Source organism: Haliotis rufescens, unplaced genomic scaffold, assembly GCF_023055435.1.
Source record: "Haliotis rufescens isolate VD_foot unplaced genomic scaffold, xgHalRufe1.0.p SCAF_5, whole genome shotgun sequence".
Classification (NCBI taxonomy): domain Eukaryota; kingdom Metazoa; phylum Mollusca; class Gastropoda; order Lepetellida; family Haliotidae; genus Haliotis; species Haliotis rufescens.
Window position 1 is genome coordinate 718,123 of NW_025964223.1, and position 17,295 is coordinate 735,417.

The window sequence follows — 17,295 nt, forward strand, 5'->3', positions numbered from 1 at the left end:
CCAGATGGGGCATATTTAGAATGACGTATACATGTAGGAAGATACAGGATGGATCATGTTAAACATGAAGAATAGTTGTAAGTATCTAAAATTTACTACCAGATGGGGCATATTTAGAATGACGTATACATGTAGGAAGATACAGGATGGATCATGTTAAACATGAAGAATAGTTGTAAGTATCTAAAATTTACTACTGGATGGGGCATATTTAGAATGACGTATACATGTAGGAAGATACAGGATGGATCATGTTTAACATGAAGAATAGTTGTAAGTATCTAAAATTTACTACTGGATGGGGCATATTTAGAATGACGTATACATGTAGGAAGATACAGGATGGATCATGTTAAACATGAAGAATAGTTGTAAGTATCTAAAATTTACTACCAGATGGGGCATATTTAGAATGACGTATACATGTAGGAAGATACAGGATGGATCATGTTAAACATGAAGAATAGTTGTAAGTATTTAAAATTTACTACCAGATGGGGCATATTTAGAATGACGTATACATGTAGGAAGATACAGGATGGATCATGTTAAACATGAAGAATAGTTGTAAGTATCTAAAATTTACTACCAGATGGGGCATATTTAGAATGACGTATACATGTAGGAAGATACAGGATGGATCATGTTTAACATGAAGAATAGTTGTAAGTATTTAAAATTTACTACCAGATGGGGCATATTTAGAATGACGTATACATGTAGGAAGATACAGGATGGATCATGTTTAACATGAAGAATAGTTGTAAGTATCTAAAATTTACTACTAGGTGGGACATATTTAGAATGATGTATACATGTAGGATGATACTGGATGGATTATGTTTAACATGAAGAATAGTTTTAAGTATCTAAACTTTACTACTAGATGGGGCATATTTAGAATGACGTATACATGTAGGATGATACAGGATGGATCATGTTTAACATGAAGAATAGTTGTAAGTACCTAAAATTTACTTCTAGATGGGGCATATTTAGAATGACGTCAACATTCGACGATTTTCTGGCTGAGTAAGTGAGTGAGTGAGTTGGGTTTAACGTCGCTTTTAACAGTATTCCAGTTATATCGCGGTGTGTCAGCTTAATGTGGGAGGAGAGCCCGAAGTAATGCAGGTCTAAGACGTTTACCACTTCGGTGTAACCCACGTGCACGGATATGGTGCTGACAAACCTAGAAACATAATCGCGTCGGACTGGGATTCGAACCCAAAGGACGCAACTCTGCAAAGCGAATCGCGGCGCCTTAGACGACTTGGCCACCCGTGACCCCTCTGGCTAACTGAGAGCTCCACATTAACGTGGAATGCATACCAAAGTGATGTCAGTTCACAAACCTATTGTTCTAACAGCATTGCCTGGCATGTATCAGTGTCAATTTCGTGTTTCATTTAAGAGGGGTACATTTAAGATGGGCACAATGTGTGTCGCCCATTTCTTGTGTCCTTCGGCATGATATTGCAGGAATATTGCTAAAAGCGGCGTTAAACCATACTCACTCACCCACTCATTTAAGAGGCAGAAACGTCCAGCCTTCGACACAGCTGCTTTTCAAATTCACGCCGCTCTCAAATATTTCAAGCGAAGCTAAAGTTGTTATCGTTGATTGACAGGGGGCACCTGTGAGAGAAGATTAGATTAGAGGGAAACATGTATTGACTTATCAGCGTGCTTTAATTGTCGTGATAGAGGTCATTTGACACAGATCTGTTATATAATTGATCGGATTTGTGCGTGTGAAAAGCTCTTTATATAAATATATATATTTGAGGCATGCGTTTGTGTTTTAATAAATGATCTGATAGATTATACATGTCTAAATTGTCGTTGTAAATCTTTTGAAAATGGAAAGCTGTATTCTTATCTAAACGTTTCAAACATAGATAAGCATGCCCTTATCGGAGACTCCAGATTCACACTTAACATAAAATATGATTACTGGCATTTAACCTTTTCAATATAATACACCACGTTCATTTTTAAGGAAACATACGTGTTTCTATATGTTAGTCTTCTTGTATCTCCACATGTACGTATTCCCCTCATGCAGCGCCATTTCAGCGATGACATCGTACGATACGTATGCCGTAAGCTACATTGAATCCAGTCATATTCGTCCTACCTTGGGAATGAAATAATTCTGTGTTTGTGTACCACATGTTTATGTGTTTTTAGGTGAACAATTGACTTACCTTTGAATGTATTTGTGACAAGTACAACAGGTGGGGCAGTATACGCTCTCCTTTTTACGAACACCTGTAATTATCATTGTACTGATTCTTAAACACAATCTCGTGGTGTTGTCGGAATTGTACAATGGACGCAACTTTAAACAGAGTTTTCTTGTGAATATCGAATGGGTGTAACCATTTTTATTTGTGATGTGTTCACAAAATGACGATTCATTTTCGATTTACGCAGACACACTTCAATATAAAATATCAATTTCGAAATAGACTAAAACATGCGATGCTTTTTTCCGCATACAAAAGTTTCAAGAACAATTCATTTAATCAATGTTATATATTTCTTTCAATGAAAAACGTTGTTTATTTAAACTCAGATAAAGTAAAAAGTACAGTTTTATTCCATATTCGATGTTAAATACTCTTTAAAGTATATCCAGATTGTCCGTTTCGAAATTTATGACGATGTGAGTGAGAATAGATCTGTGTAAATAATACAATACCCATAATGCCCCTACACGGTATCCTTGATGACGTACAAGCTGTTCACCTCTCTGTTTAATAACATCGACATGGTTAACATTAAAGGTGAAGATACATAATTTAATGCCTTGCTGACGTCAGATGCTGGAATTAACACAAACTCTCAGAACCAGATGTTTATTTCTGGCTGTAATGAAAACGTCAATACATCAACCGCATGAGAAGTCTTGAACGTTAGAGACAGAATTGATAACATTTTGATTCATGTTACACCTAATCCAAATACAAATGATAAGTATATTTTTTTTAGTTATCTTGGCACATACCATTATGTTATGATGAGGCATGGTTGCCAGAATCCGAGGGGCTTCCGGATAAGGCGACGACCAAATGGAGCAGGTGGCTTGGTGATTTGGTATCTCAGTTGCGCGATTCGATGTTCATGATGTCAATCACTGGTCCAGACTGGATTATTTACAAACAGTTGTCATGTAGCTGTAATAGTGTGGCATAAAACAACACACAAATAAAACTTAGCTGTCAGGATCCTCTGGTCATGGGTTCGAATCCCAAACGTTTATCACAATCCTTGCTTTGCCAGAATCATATCCACTTTACCCATGTGCGTCACATCTGCTCTGCTATTTAAGGCAGACTTCTTCTCCGCTGTTGAAGGGAGATTACTCCTCCTCTGTTAAAGAGAGACTTCTCCGCCGTTTGTGGGAGACTTCTGCGCAGCTGTTTGTGGGAGACTTCTTCTCCGCTGTTGAAGGGCGATTTTTCCTCCTCTGTTAAAGAGAGACTTCTCCGCTGTTTGTGGGAGACTTCTGCTCCGCTGTTGAAGGGAGAATGCTCCTCCGCTGTAAAGGGAGATATTTCCTACGCTGTTCAAGGCTGACCTCTCCTCCGCTGTTAAAGAGAGGCATCTCCTCCACTGTTAAAGGAGGATTCCTCCTCCGTTGTAAAAGACAGCCTCCTTCTCCCCTGCTAAAGGGAGACTTCTCCTCCGCTGTTGAAGGCAGACTTCTCCTCTGTTAAAGGGAGACCTCCTCAGCTGTTAAAAGGAGACCTCCTCAGCTGTTAAAGAGAGACTTCTCCTCAGCTGTTAAAGGGAGACATCTCCTCAGCTGTTAAAGGCATACTTGAGATATTCCAATGCGTGAAACCTACTGTGACTGGAATATTTAGAACTTTATTTCATATCAAAACCCGACAATACAGGACAGTAAAACCATCAGTAAAACAACACGGGATTACATTAAACTCAACTGCAGGACCAAAGAAAGCATACACCATACATTTGACCAAAAGATTTGACCATGTTTCTTCAGGTGAACACTTGACTTGCCTTTGCATGTGTTTGTGACGGGTGCCACCGGTGGGGCAGGATACGCTCACCTTTTCGCGAACACCTGGTATCATTACTATTTGATAGTGATTCATAAACACATGCTCATGATATCGTCGGAATTGTACAATCGAGATTTATATTGGATATGGAAAGGGTTTTGTCGCTATATTCATTTGAAGAATACTGACAAGGGTTAAGAACAACACTATAAACAGTTCGGACTGACGATCAGGCCACAAGACTAGGGCGCATGGGATTTTCAAACTTGGTATTATTTTGAGCAAACTTAGCCACATTTAATATTATAAAAACCAAGCCTTTTTTCGCGTTTTTTCTCAAATCGACGCGATTCTTATCATTATAATGCCATAGTCTTTATTGTATAAGTACAGTGGTGTCAGGCCATTTTGTGGGCAGACAGTGGTCATTGCAAGAGACCATTAGGTGCTTGTCAGTTTCATTCACTAGTGGGTGTTGAAAACACAATTACCCGTAAGTAGGACAGTGTGTCACGGCTCCACTGCATCTACCTCTCTCCATTGAGATTTCCTCAACCTCAACTTTCTCGTGACATGGAACCCTGGAGGCCACGTGACCTCGCACCTGCTGCCTGTGGTACTGCGTGACCTCGCACCTGCTGATCTGTATGATGTCCTCTGGGTCTAAGCACGTCCAAGTGACCCCATCGTTCACTGTGTGGGTGGAAGCAATTTGTTCCCAGTCTGACTCAAGGTTACTTTAGAATGGCCAACAAAGTAGAACATTATCTCGAAATTGACTTTACCAGTTAACCTTACCTACTTTTATACTTTATACACCACGACTGTTTCCACTGGCAGGTATTCCATATATCTGTGAAAAGAGAAACGTATCACAAAGTATTGTGGAATTAAATGTGTTTAAAATACCCTCACCTTTGCGCGAACATCTGGTATCATTACTATTTGATAGTGATTCTAAATATATTAAACGTCTATGCAAAAAAATAACCAGTCTTGATTATGCGCCGAAACAGATTCCATTTGGCGTAAAGGGCATATTAGCAGTGAAAGTTATAAGAATGGACCACTGAAGATCAGTAATAACACCAGGTGTTCGCGAAGAGGATAAGCATGTCCTGCCCTACCGGTAGTAACCGCCATTCTTACAATTTTCATAAAAAGGTAAGTTTTTATTGTCTGACGCCGCACAGCAGTACATCAAGTGATCAATGGACCAGAAATTCCAGTGACACGATAATGCATTTACTGATTTTGTTGAATAAAAACTAAAAAAAAACTATATGTTAATTTTTAATTGAGTCTGCTGTGTGCAAGTGCAGAGATTCTGTTGCTTAAAATTTAAGAAAAGCGTTTAGGAAATAAATTCGTCTTGCAATACGGTGGAGGGCAGTTTTAAATATAAATCGTCATTGCTAGAGAATAACCAGCCTTTTCTGCCGAAACAGATTCAACTTGGCGTAAAAGGCAAATAGCTGTGTAAATTATATGAATGGACCACTGAAAATATCATGCTTATGATATGGTCGGAATCGTGTAATGGACTCAAATGGAGATTTCTTACGATTGTTCTAACAATTATGGAAATGATCTTGTCGTTTTTACTTTTGGTATCTCAGAAAAAAACATAAAACCAAGTGAGCTAAAACTTTGACATCATGTGAAGAAACCGTATGGTGTTTATCATGCAAAGTCATAGTTCATTTAAACATAGCTGCAATATTAAGGGTTCGCTAGCACTGAATCAATCGATGGAATGGACATTCTATTACCGTTACATCACTAAAACAAAATGCGAGTAACAGTAGTGTAAGAAATAAGGTTCTACCGTAAAGACAGGTAGCAACGATGACACAATAGTCCTGCGCGTCAAATGTTTATTTGTTTTCTGTTTTACGTCACAATAAGCAACCGGGTAGAGAATAGGTCTTCAGCAACCCATGCTTGTCGTAAGGAACGACTAACGGGATCGGGTGGTCAGGCTCGTTGACCTGGTTGATGCATGCCATCCTATCTCTATTGTGTAGGTCGATGCCCATGGTGTCAATCACTGGGTTGTCAGGTAAAGACTCGATTATTTACAGACCGCCGTCATATAGATGGAATTTTGCTGAGTTCGGCGTTAAACAACAAACAAATAAACAAACACAATCAGCAATATCCCCACAATATCACAGCGGTCTGTAACTGATCGACCAGGTGTACTGTTTGAAGGTATGATCAACTGCGTCCAAGTTCCTACTATGCATACATCAGAAACTATGGGGCTTTTCTGATATAGAATCTCCACGGGGCACTATAAATACTTGTAAAATCTCCATTTAGTTAAATATGATCTTGTTATGACAGTTAGAACTTAATACGTCGAATCCATTATCACGGAATCTCGGAATAGATTAACTGCTTTTATGACTGAATAAAAAATACTCATTTGCAAGGAATCATCGTGAAGATGAATGTGATAAACTAGGTATAGTTAAGCCGTGTCCGGAATACATATCGCCTTCTCAGTCACATCGCACAGCTTAGGGCAGATAAGGGTCAACGTGGATGTAGATAGGGATAATTAATTTAATATTGCGCGGAAATTGGATCTGGAAGTACCTGATTCTTGCCTTCCATTCATTCCGCTTCCCGTGACACAGACATGTTGATTGAAGACTGGTGAATGAATGAATAGTTGATGATGTATATACATTGTATAAAGAAAGCTGAATGGCAATATGGTTGAGGGATGAGATATATATATAGAGATAGATTGATATATAGATAGATGGATATATAGACTTTTGGAGGTCGGAGTTTCGCCAAAGTTGCCCCTGAGCTATGGAATAGGCTGCCATTGGATATCAGGAACATTGACAGTCCTACTTTGTTCCGATCAAGACTCAAAACCCATCTTTTCACCAAATCTTTCTTAGAGTATTGAGGCTTTGTGTTTTCCTAGCTGTGTAATGTCTCTCTTTTTTTGTAGACTCAAATGAAGCGCTTTTGAGCAGTTCTTCGAACTGGATACCAGCGCTTTATAAATCTGTAGTTATTATTATTATTATATATATAAGGATGTGTGGATAGGTGGATGATATACAGAAAAATGGATAGATACGGAGACAAGTGGATGTTATGTAGATAAGTGGATGACAGGGAGTAGGGAGATAAGTAGATGATATATAGATAAGTGGATGATATGTATATAAGTGAATGATATATGGATAAGTGGATGATATGTAGATAAGTGGATGATATATGGTAAAGTGGATGATATGTATATATGTGAATGATATATGGATAAGTGGATGATATGTATATAAGTGAATGATATATGGATAAGTGAATGATATGTATATAAGTGAATGATATATGGATAAGTGGATGATATGTATATAAGTGGATGATATATGGATAAGTGGATGATATGTAGATAAGTGGATGATATATGGATAAGTGGATGATATGTAGATAAGTGAATGATATATGGATAAGTGGATGATATGTAGATAAGTGAATGATATATGGATAAGTGGATGATATGTAGATAAGTGGATGATATATGGATAAGTGGATGATATGTAGATAAGTGGATGATATGTAGATAAGTGGATGATATGTTAATAAGTGGAAGGATATATAGAAAAATGAATGATATATAGACAAGCGGATAATATGTAAATAAGTGGATGGATATATAGACGGTTGGTGATATACAGATAAGTGGATGATATGTAGATATGTGGATGGATATGCAGACAAGTGGTTGATATGTCAATAAGTGGATAGAAATGTAGAGAAGTGGATGGAGATATATAGATAAGTGGATGAAATGTAGAGAAGTGGATGGAGACATAGATAAGTGCCACCTCGAACATTATTCTAGTTATATCACCGTGTGTCAGCTTGATGTATGAGAGAGACCGAAGTGATGAAGGTCATTGACCGTTTTGGTGGCGTTCACAACCACGAGTATGGAGCTGACAACATCTTGATAACTGGACAGATATATTGGAAAATGGATTGACAAATTGATTAGTTGAATGGAAAATAGAAAAGAATACCCCATGTTGAGAACATGGCGTGGTTATAACACATCTTGCACTTGGATCCTGTATCTCTTGGGGGGATCATCTAGAGCACTGTAATCCCCCATCGTCTCACAAACCTTGCATTACCGATTATAATGTACTGATTTATTCTTGGCATGAGAATATGAAGCTATTTTCTAGTCCTTGCGTACTCTGACACTGTTCTACTGCTAGTTTCCGAAGCTAAAAGATTATGTCAAACGAGCCATTGTTGAACAAAACCATTTGATATAACTTACACCTTTGTATATGTCGACCCACAGTCATATAAAACAGCATGGTAATTTTCATCTTTAAATTCCAACTTCTCACGTTAAGTTCGCAGGCTATGAAACTGGTGGCGCGATGACATCACTGGTATACCTAACCACTAGGTGCTTGCTATGACGAGAACCGGTGACCAATTTCCTTTTCAATACGTCTACGATGAAAACAACAAACCCTTCCTGGCCATTTAACAAGGAAGCGTGACAGCGGCAAGTGGTCTTGCATTACCCAAATGATAGCCTGCTGACAGCGCCCGTGCTTAATACAGACCTGAAATAAAATTAGGTAGCGATCATTTTCTCAGGCCGCCCACCAGACACAGCTTTGTGTTCACTGACTGGGTTCATATGCTCTTTACTACCTTGCAATTATCTTGTATAAATCCCAAACTGTCTCAGGGGGACTGTACGCGATGAATCAGCACTGCGACCTTCTGATGTAACCATGAGACTAATGACCCTCCCACGCCACAACTGTTTTTTTATTTTTCGGTACATGAAAGCGTTCCAGTATAATCCATGAAATTTGCATTTTGTATTTTTTCGATTTGTTCTGTTACTTTCTCTTCAACTTACGTATCCCCTGTTTCTTTTATCGATAATTCTTACAAATCTTTAACCAGTCGGATCTAATCAGGAATGAATAACAAGGCACCAGCTCGTGGTGGGTTCGAATCCCAGATCGCCCCGACCATAAGTTTTGGTTTGTCCCTACCATATGCTCGTGGTGAACCGTTTAAAATAGGGTGCAACATAACACTATCCATATCGATAGCACCTGTAGCAGGTCTTGACATTTTTCATCACGTGTTTCATCAGGCTTAGGGACAGATATATGCACATGGATGAAGGAATGAAGTTGTCCCTTAAATTTGTCGTGTGTGGTAGTGGTGTACAAAGTTGGAAATCAATGTCTTTGAAAGAGTTGAACCTGTTTCCTATCAAGCAAATATGTTCAGCCTTGTATAATCCCCATGGTGTGAATTCCATTTTTCTCAAATATTATCTGCGAATTTATAAAGTCCGTCCTTGATTGTTTTGGGGGATGTGGTTAATCGTTGACAGGGATTTGGTGGCGCATTTGCTGTGCAGATTTTTTAAGCTTTGGAATCCAATACAAAAGAGGAATGAACATGTCTTCTGTCAAGTCAGCAGTTGAGAGTACTGATGCGTGGTTTTGTCAGATTTGCTCCTCGGGAAACATACTTGCCAATGTGGCATTGTTTGATATGTCACTTGTACAAGTCCTTTGATCAAACAATCCATGAAGTGATGCTTTCCGGTGGTGACTTTCAGTGATCCATTCATGTGATTTTCACCGTTGTTTTGCTTTACGCTCAATGGAATCTGTTTCGGCGGATAATCGAGACTGGTTATTCTCTGGCGTTGGCGTTTTATATTTACATATATGGTTATGCAATTTGAGGACTTATCAGTGGAAACCCCTACAAACTGTTCATGCAGACAGCCAGACTTTGGATGTCTTAATTGGCAGCTCTTTAGGAAGACAAACATGAGTTTGAGTTCCACGTGTCAATAGAGGGTTGTACGGTATTTTGCGCGTGGAATTAGCCTATATACATGTACACTTCACATAAAATGAATTTATCAATACGAGATCACAAGTTTTAGTTTGTTGTTTTTCGGTAACATCTGTTTGTGAAATAGTTGGTATATTTGTGCCCGCAAGGGGTCGCTCGGTTAGGCAACTCAAACTGTTGGAACATGGTCACACCAATTATTATGACATCTTGATATTTTTGAAGAACGTTCAGCCTGGAGTTTTACAAGGATTGATTCAGTAACCAGTAATGAAAAAAATAGTTTCCTTGTCCTGTATATTTGTTTTAGTACAACATTGAAATGTCAATAGTTTCAGAATTATAGCTCGTAACAAAATCACTACGATCCAATAGACAAAATACACATGGGACACTCCCGTGTGCCGCTATACCGTTAGCCTTGCTCCAAGGCTGTACTTAAAGAAAAGTCCATGGACGCGTGGTAATTCTATCCTCCTAATAGGCAAGTCTAGATATGTGGACAGTAAGGACTCCAGTCTCTTTGGGGACAACTTGTTCTTATTTTTTACATAATCTAAAAATTATGATTTAAACTAATAATTACTGCCCTAGAGGCTTGTGCAAGTCTACTATGCCTTGAATGTTGACTGCATTGTGTATATACTGGTAGCGTGTATCGGGGGACTACTCACAGTAATACATCGTGTTTTACAATGACAGGAAGACTGAGTAGATTGTCCTTTCATGAATAAATTGCCTTTCAAGATCACGATAGGCCTAATATCGCAGCTAGTGCATCAAGATCCCTCGTCATTTATTTCTAAATGACATTATCAATTCCGATTAAGATCAATGAACGTTTGTAAGTATTGTTGGGCATTCCCGTCACGCCGTGCTTCCCCCGATGGTGTTAGCATCTGTCCACGCGGCTGATGCTGCTGATTAAGGGGGTGTATGAATGAGAGTACAAAGCACACAGCAGCAGGCGGCTCATTGCACTGAAATTAACCAGCTGAGACTTCAGCTTGCCAACATCGCTTGTTTGAATTCTCAGATGGCTACCAACAAGTATCTTCTTTAAAATTCACAGCCATTGAGACTGAATGTAATAAAAACATTTCCTGAGATATGAAATTGAAGTTTCGAGTTTTAGTGAAAATTCACAGCCATTGAGACTGAATGTAATAAAAGCATTTCCTGAGATATGAAATTGAAGTTTCGAGTTTTAGTGAAAATTCACAGCCATTGAGACTGAATGTAATAAAAGCATTTCCTGAGATATGAAACTGAAGTTTCGAGTTTTAGTGAAAGACGTTTGATCCGTACCTTCGTCTTCATAACGATTACTGTGGAATGTCTTTATATTAAAGAAATAAACGACGAGTGCATCCCCGAGTGGTTTATTCTCCCAGCAATGATTTATTGTAGATAAACAACGACCAGGAATCGTTTATTTCTCATATGAGATATCAACATTATGTACAGCCTCTTTAAGGATGTTGATAAAATGTTCAAGGTTTGAAAATAGTTACCCAAATGTTAATGAGAACTCCCTGGCTAGAATCCAACATGGGTAATGTTGGACAAGTCCATTTTACGAAAGGTGGTTTAAGTTTAGCATTTCCACAATCCTCACAAACCTCACGTCGATTATCTGCACCTTTTCTACATGTGCCTATTGTCATATCTCTCCCACTTCTGGAGGCGATCGTTCGGCAACTGCCTTTATCTACGTTGCCCAGCTAGATCTATGGGGAACAACTCACCAGATAATTCACTATCAAAAATAACGTCGTCCAATTAACGAGTTGCGAGCGCATGTTCGAATCTTCAGAATCGATAGAACAAAGTTTTATTGTGAAATAAACCACGCTTTGCTCTTTATTGTTCTTTGCGATTTATCGCGTAGCTATCTTATATACATACATAATAAACAGCCGTTGGCATTTAGAAGTTAATTGTACATGAAAGCAAGAACTCAATGGTTAACAGTTAATCTGTTGTTTGTCACGACGTTTCAGTCGACTTCGTCAGGTGAGTGAGTGTGTGTGGTTTTATGCCGCGTTTAACAATATTCCAGCAATATCACGGCGGGGGACAAGAAATGGGCTTCGAACATTGAACCCATGTCAGGAATCGAACCCGGGTCTTCAAGCGAACGCCTTAACCACTAGTCTTAACGACCGCCCCTTCGACAGGTGAAACGTCTTCACAAAATTATAGTCCCTATGTAAGTGCAACAATCTTGGACGCGACGTTAAACCCCATTTCACCTCACCACAAAACAATAATGGTGCTGTCCATGTCACGGCCATGTTTAATTTCCGTGTCACTGATTGGATAATCCAGAAATATGTTAATCCTGAGGATATGACAATGAACGGCACCATTCGTTCCAGTGTAGGAGAACTTGGCATGTGGCGTGTCCTTTGCCTGCCTTCGGGAACTATAGGTGTATCTGTATGTCAGGTTACCAGACTCTGTGCCATGATGTCATTGCCTGTCACCGTCTCCCGATCACTCACTCACTCACTCACTCACTCACCCACTCTATACCAATGCACAATATGTGAACTATAGTTTTATCCGTATGTCAGGTGACCAGACTCTGTGCCATGATTTCATTGCCTGTCACCGTCTCCCGATCACTCACTCACTCACCCACTCTATACCAATGCACAATATGTGAACTATAGTTTTATCCGTATGTCAGGTGACCAGACTCTGTGCCATGATTTCATTGCCTGTCACCGTCTCCCGATCACTCACTCACTCGGCCACTCTATACCAATGCACAATATGTGAACTATAGTTTTATCCGTATGTCAGGTGACCAGACTCTGTGCCATGATCTTGGGATCACTCACTCACTCACTCTATACCAATGCACAATATGTGAACTATAGTTTTATCCGTATGTCAGGTGACCAGACTCTGTGCCATGAACTTGGGATCACTCACTCACTCACTCACTCTATACCAATGCACAATATGTGAACTATAGTTTTATCCGTATGTCAGGTGACCAGACTCTGTGCCATGATCTTGGGATCACTCACTCACTCACTCACTCACTCACTCACTCTATACCAATGCACAATATGTGAACTATAGTTTTATCCGTATGTCAGGTGACCAGACTCTGTGCCATGATCTTGGGATCACTCACTCACTCACTCACTCTATACCAATGCACAATATGTGAACTATAGTTTTATCCGTATGTCAGGTGACCAGACTCTGTGCCATGATCTTGGGATCACTCACTCACTCACTCACTCTATACCAATGCACAATATGTGAACTATAGTTTTATCCGTATGTCAGGTGACCAGACTCTGTGCCATGATCTTGGGATCACTCACTCACTCACTCTATACCAATGCACAATATGTGAACTATAGTTTTATCCGTATGTCAGGTGACCAGACTCTGTGCCATGAACTTGGGATCACTCACTCACTCACTCACTCTATACAAATGCACAATATGTGAACTATAGTTTTATCCGTATGTCAGGTGACCAGACTCTGTGCCATGATCTTGGGATCACTCACTCACTCACTCACTCTATACCAATGCACAATATGTGAACTATAGTTTTATCCGTATGTCAGGTGACCAGACTCTGTGCCATGATCTTGGGATCACTCACTCACTCACTCACTCTATACCAATGCACAATATGTGAACTATAGTTTTATCCGTATGTCAGGTGACCAGACTCTGTGCCATGATCTTGGGATCACTCACTCACTCACTCACTCTATACCAATGCACAATATGTGAACTATAGTTTTATCCGTATGTCAGGTGACCAGACTCTGTGCCATGATCTTGGGATCACTCACTCACTCACTCACTCTATACCAATGCACAATATGTGAACTATAGTTTTATCCGTATGTCAGGTGACCAGACTCTGTGCCATGATCTTGGGATCACTCACTCACTCACTCACTCTATACCAATGCACAATATGTGAACTATAGTTTTATCCGTATGTCAGGTGACCAGACTCTGTGCCATGATCTTGGGATCACTCACTCACTCACTCACTCTATACCAATGCACAATATGTGAACTATAGTTTTATCCGTATGTCAGGTGACCAGACTCTGTGCCATGATCTTGGGATCACTCACTCACTCACTCACTCACTCTATACCAATGCACAATATGTGAACTATAGTTTTATCCGTATGTCAGGTGACCAGACTCTGTGCCATGATCTTGGGATCACTCACTCACTCACTCACTCACTCTATACCAATGCACAATATGTGAACTATAGTTTTATCCGTATGTCAGGTGACCAGACTCTGTGCCATGATCTTGGGATCACTCACTCACTCACTCACTCTATACCAATGCACAATATGTGAACTATAGTTTTATCCGTATGTCAGGTGACCAGACTCTGTGCCATGATCTTGGGATCACTCACTCACTCACTCACTCTATACCAATGCACAATATGTGAACTATAGTTTTATCCGTATGTCAGGTGACCAGACTCTGTGCCATGATCTTGGGATCACTCACTCACTCACTCACTCTATACCAATGCACAATATGTGAACTATATTTTTATCCGTATGTCAGGTGACTCTGTGCCATGATTTTGGAATCACTCACTCACTCACTCACTCACTCAATCACTAACTGACTCACTCTATATCAATACACAATATGTATATGGCCATTGCTGACATTGTCCTTCTAACCCTCCTGACGTTCTCTGTCACAGGTATTGGTCGCGATGCATGCCGAAGAAGTCGTACGTGATGGCGTTGGTGCGACGTCCCGGCGACACCTACTACGACTGGAACTGGATCCAGGTGGAATCCAGCTGTAACTGTGCTATATCTCCGTTCATTCAGGGCCGCATCTAGGGTCTTTATTCACCGTGTACAGTACCAGCCGGATTAAAATACCGGGAAAAAACACCGTCTTTCTTGTCATTCGAATACTGTCACATAATACACCACTCAACTTTTGAAAGGGATACTGAGATATCCCATACTGCTACAATACTAATAAACTAACGTTTAGTCTTTGAAATGATTTCAAGATTTTCTTTTTTCTAATGTCTTTTATGTATATCATAAAAAGTGCCCATATAGTCACTATATTTTCATGAAAGTGAAAAGATATATGCCTGCCTCAGAATCGATAATTTGCGAATGATTATAGAAAGGTTTTGTCACTTTTATTTCGTATGACAACATACATTTAGTGCGCACCTGCACACTCAGATATCCCAATCAAATGTTGAGTGGTATACTTATTAACTTAGAGCGGAATTCCAATGCAATCAAATTAAAAACGATACATAGAGGATATCCGTATTTCTTAAGAAATAGCCACACTACTCATTTCAGCTTGTAGAACATAAACTTTCCTAGACAGAACTCCAATTTAAAATTATGATTTCGTTTTACATTTTTATTAAATAAAATTGTAAAAGTCCTATTGGGTCTATTTTCTTCTCATAAAACACAAGTAGCGACTCTTTAGATAATTGCAAGGATTTAGAAAGGGTGTCGCATCATCTGATCCTATTTTCTTTTGTGTTTGAGAATATGAAATGAAATAACTGAATGTCAAATAAACGGGCACACACTGGCTGTGTTCTGACTTAGAACATGTGTGTGTGTGTGTGTGTGTGTGTGTGTGTGTGTGTGGTGGTAACGTGTTTTAAAGCAAGTGTGCCACCACACGGTGGGTGAATGTCGAATGTCGAAGGCTTTCGAACATTACAACAGTGAGTGTGTGAGTATGGATTTACGCCGCTTTTAGCAATAGTCCAGCAATATCACGGCGGGGGACACAAGAAATGGGCTTCACACATTGTACCCATGTCGGGAATCGAACCCGATTTGGCGTGACGAGCGAACGCTTTAACCACTATGCTACCCGACCGCCCCAAGCTTTGCATAACACACGGCGACACTAAGAATAATCTCACATTGTGACCATTTACAACTTTAAGGTCAACTGGTGTGTCCAGGAAAGCTTTCACCAGGGAAGAGGGGAATCTCATTAGTTTATGATTTATTTTGATTTAACGCCGCTTCGAAATTCTCGCTACCGCTAAACAAAGATCTGAGGACATCCCATCACGGGTCACGTCAGAATGACCTTTCGCCAACTTTGACCGACCACTGAAATGACCAACAAGAAGTCGACATCGGCCAATTAGAAAGCAGCTTTCTCGAGCTTTACGGCACTCGTTTCAACCTGGCGACTTCCATTTCAGACTACGCTTGAAAAATATGTTGACACAGTTCTCGATTAATATTTTGAAAACCTGAACAAACGAACATTTCGGAATGTCTAATATATGGTTGAAATTGTATAGCAGTGCTTCCCACATATACTGTGCAACGCCTCCTCCGTTCAAATGTTTATCCCACGGAAGCGAGAGATAGACGATACTTTTGACGGAATCAATTATACGGGCCGTAACTGTCGTTCGGAATACCCCGACTTAACGTTTTCGAGGTTGCATGATTAGAAAACACATCCCGACTGTCACTTTCAGGATCTGGTAAGCGACGCTTTGATTGGTCGGCTGAAAGGTCGTTCTGACGTGACCCGTAATGGGATATCCTCAGATCTTTGTTAAGCGATAGCGAGAACTAAGATCTTATTTGAATGAGATTATCAGCGTTAGAAATAGGCAGAAACATCGGTGTTTCCGTCAGGTATCCCGCACGCTCTGGGCAAGTCGTAGAAGGAAGGACTCCAATTTCTCTCGTCTTGCACTTAGAAAGATACGACCGCCTCCGTGGTCAAGTGTCAGAGCCTCCACCCGGAGAGCGGAAGGTCAGGGGTTCGATCGGCCGCGTCATACTAGAAGGCGTTAAAAGATGGTACTTGGTGTTACCCTGTCTGGCGCTCATTAAGGGGCTAAAACAGGGACTTGTCGGCTCGGAGTCAGTATACTGTGTCTGAATGGGGTATTCATGTTAATCTGCGGCATGGTATCTCAGTGTGCTGGCACTATAAATCAGCATCAGTCCGGACTAGCACAAGCAGCCACACACAATATAAGTGCAATAATCTTGGTCGCGACGTTAATTAAACCCAGTTTCACCTCACCTCACCTATAAAGATACAGCCAGCCTTCCCGAATATACTGCCTGGAGCGACTGGAACCATGTTACTCATGAAGTGACGACAACTCCTTGCAGCGGAGCTCTCAATGCAGGGAGTGAAACAAAGGTGTCACGCTCTGGAGCAGAGTTTAGAAATAGAAACAACCAAGGGAGGTCACTCTAAATCAAGGTCACGACCACCACTGATTATTATGCGATCGCCTCACACAAGTATACACAGCCACATAAAACACGTCATGTAAGTTGCAACCAACAACCCCAGGACT

The 17,295-nt window shown here is 40.1% G+C and overlaps 1 protein-coding gene across 4 annotated transcripts in view; it reads left to right on the top strand.

The window, feature by feature from the left end:
- Window positions 1–15,146, top strand: part of LOC124111825 — a 46,666-nt gene extending 31,520 nt beyond the window's left edge. Inside the window, exon 6 of one of the 4 annotated variants that reach the window (XM_046471651.2) lies at window positions 14,656–15,146. In XM_046471651.2, the coding sequence (XP_046327607.1) occupies window positions 14,656–14,800 (145 nt within the window). In that variant the 3' untranslated portion in view covers window positions 14,801–15,146. The remainder of the gene's footprint in view (window positions 1–14,655) is intronic. The other 3 variants (XM_046471650.2, XM_046471654.2, XM_046471652.2) reach the window with 3 other exon arrangements.
- Window positions 15,147–17,295: the final 2,149 nt, after the last annotated feature.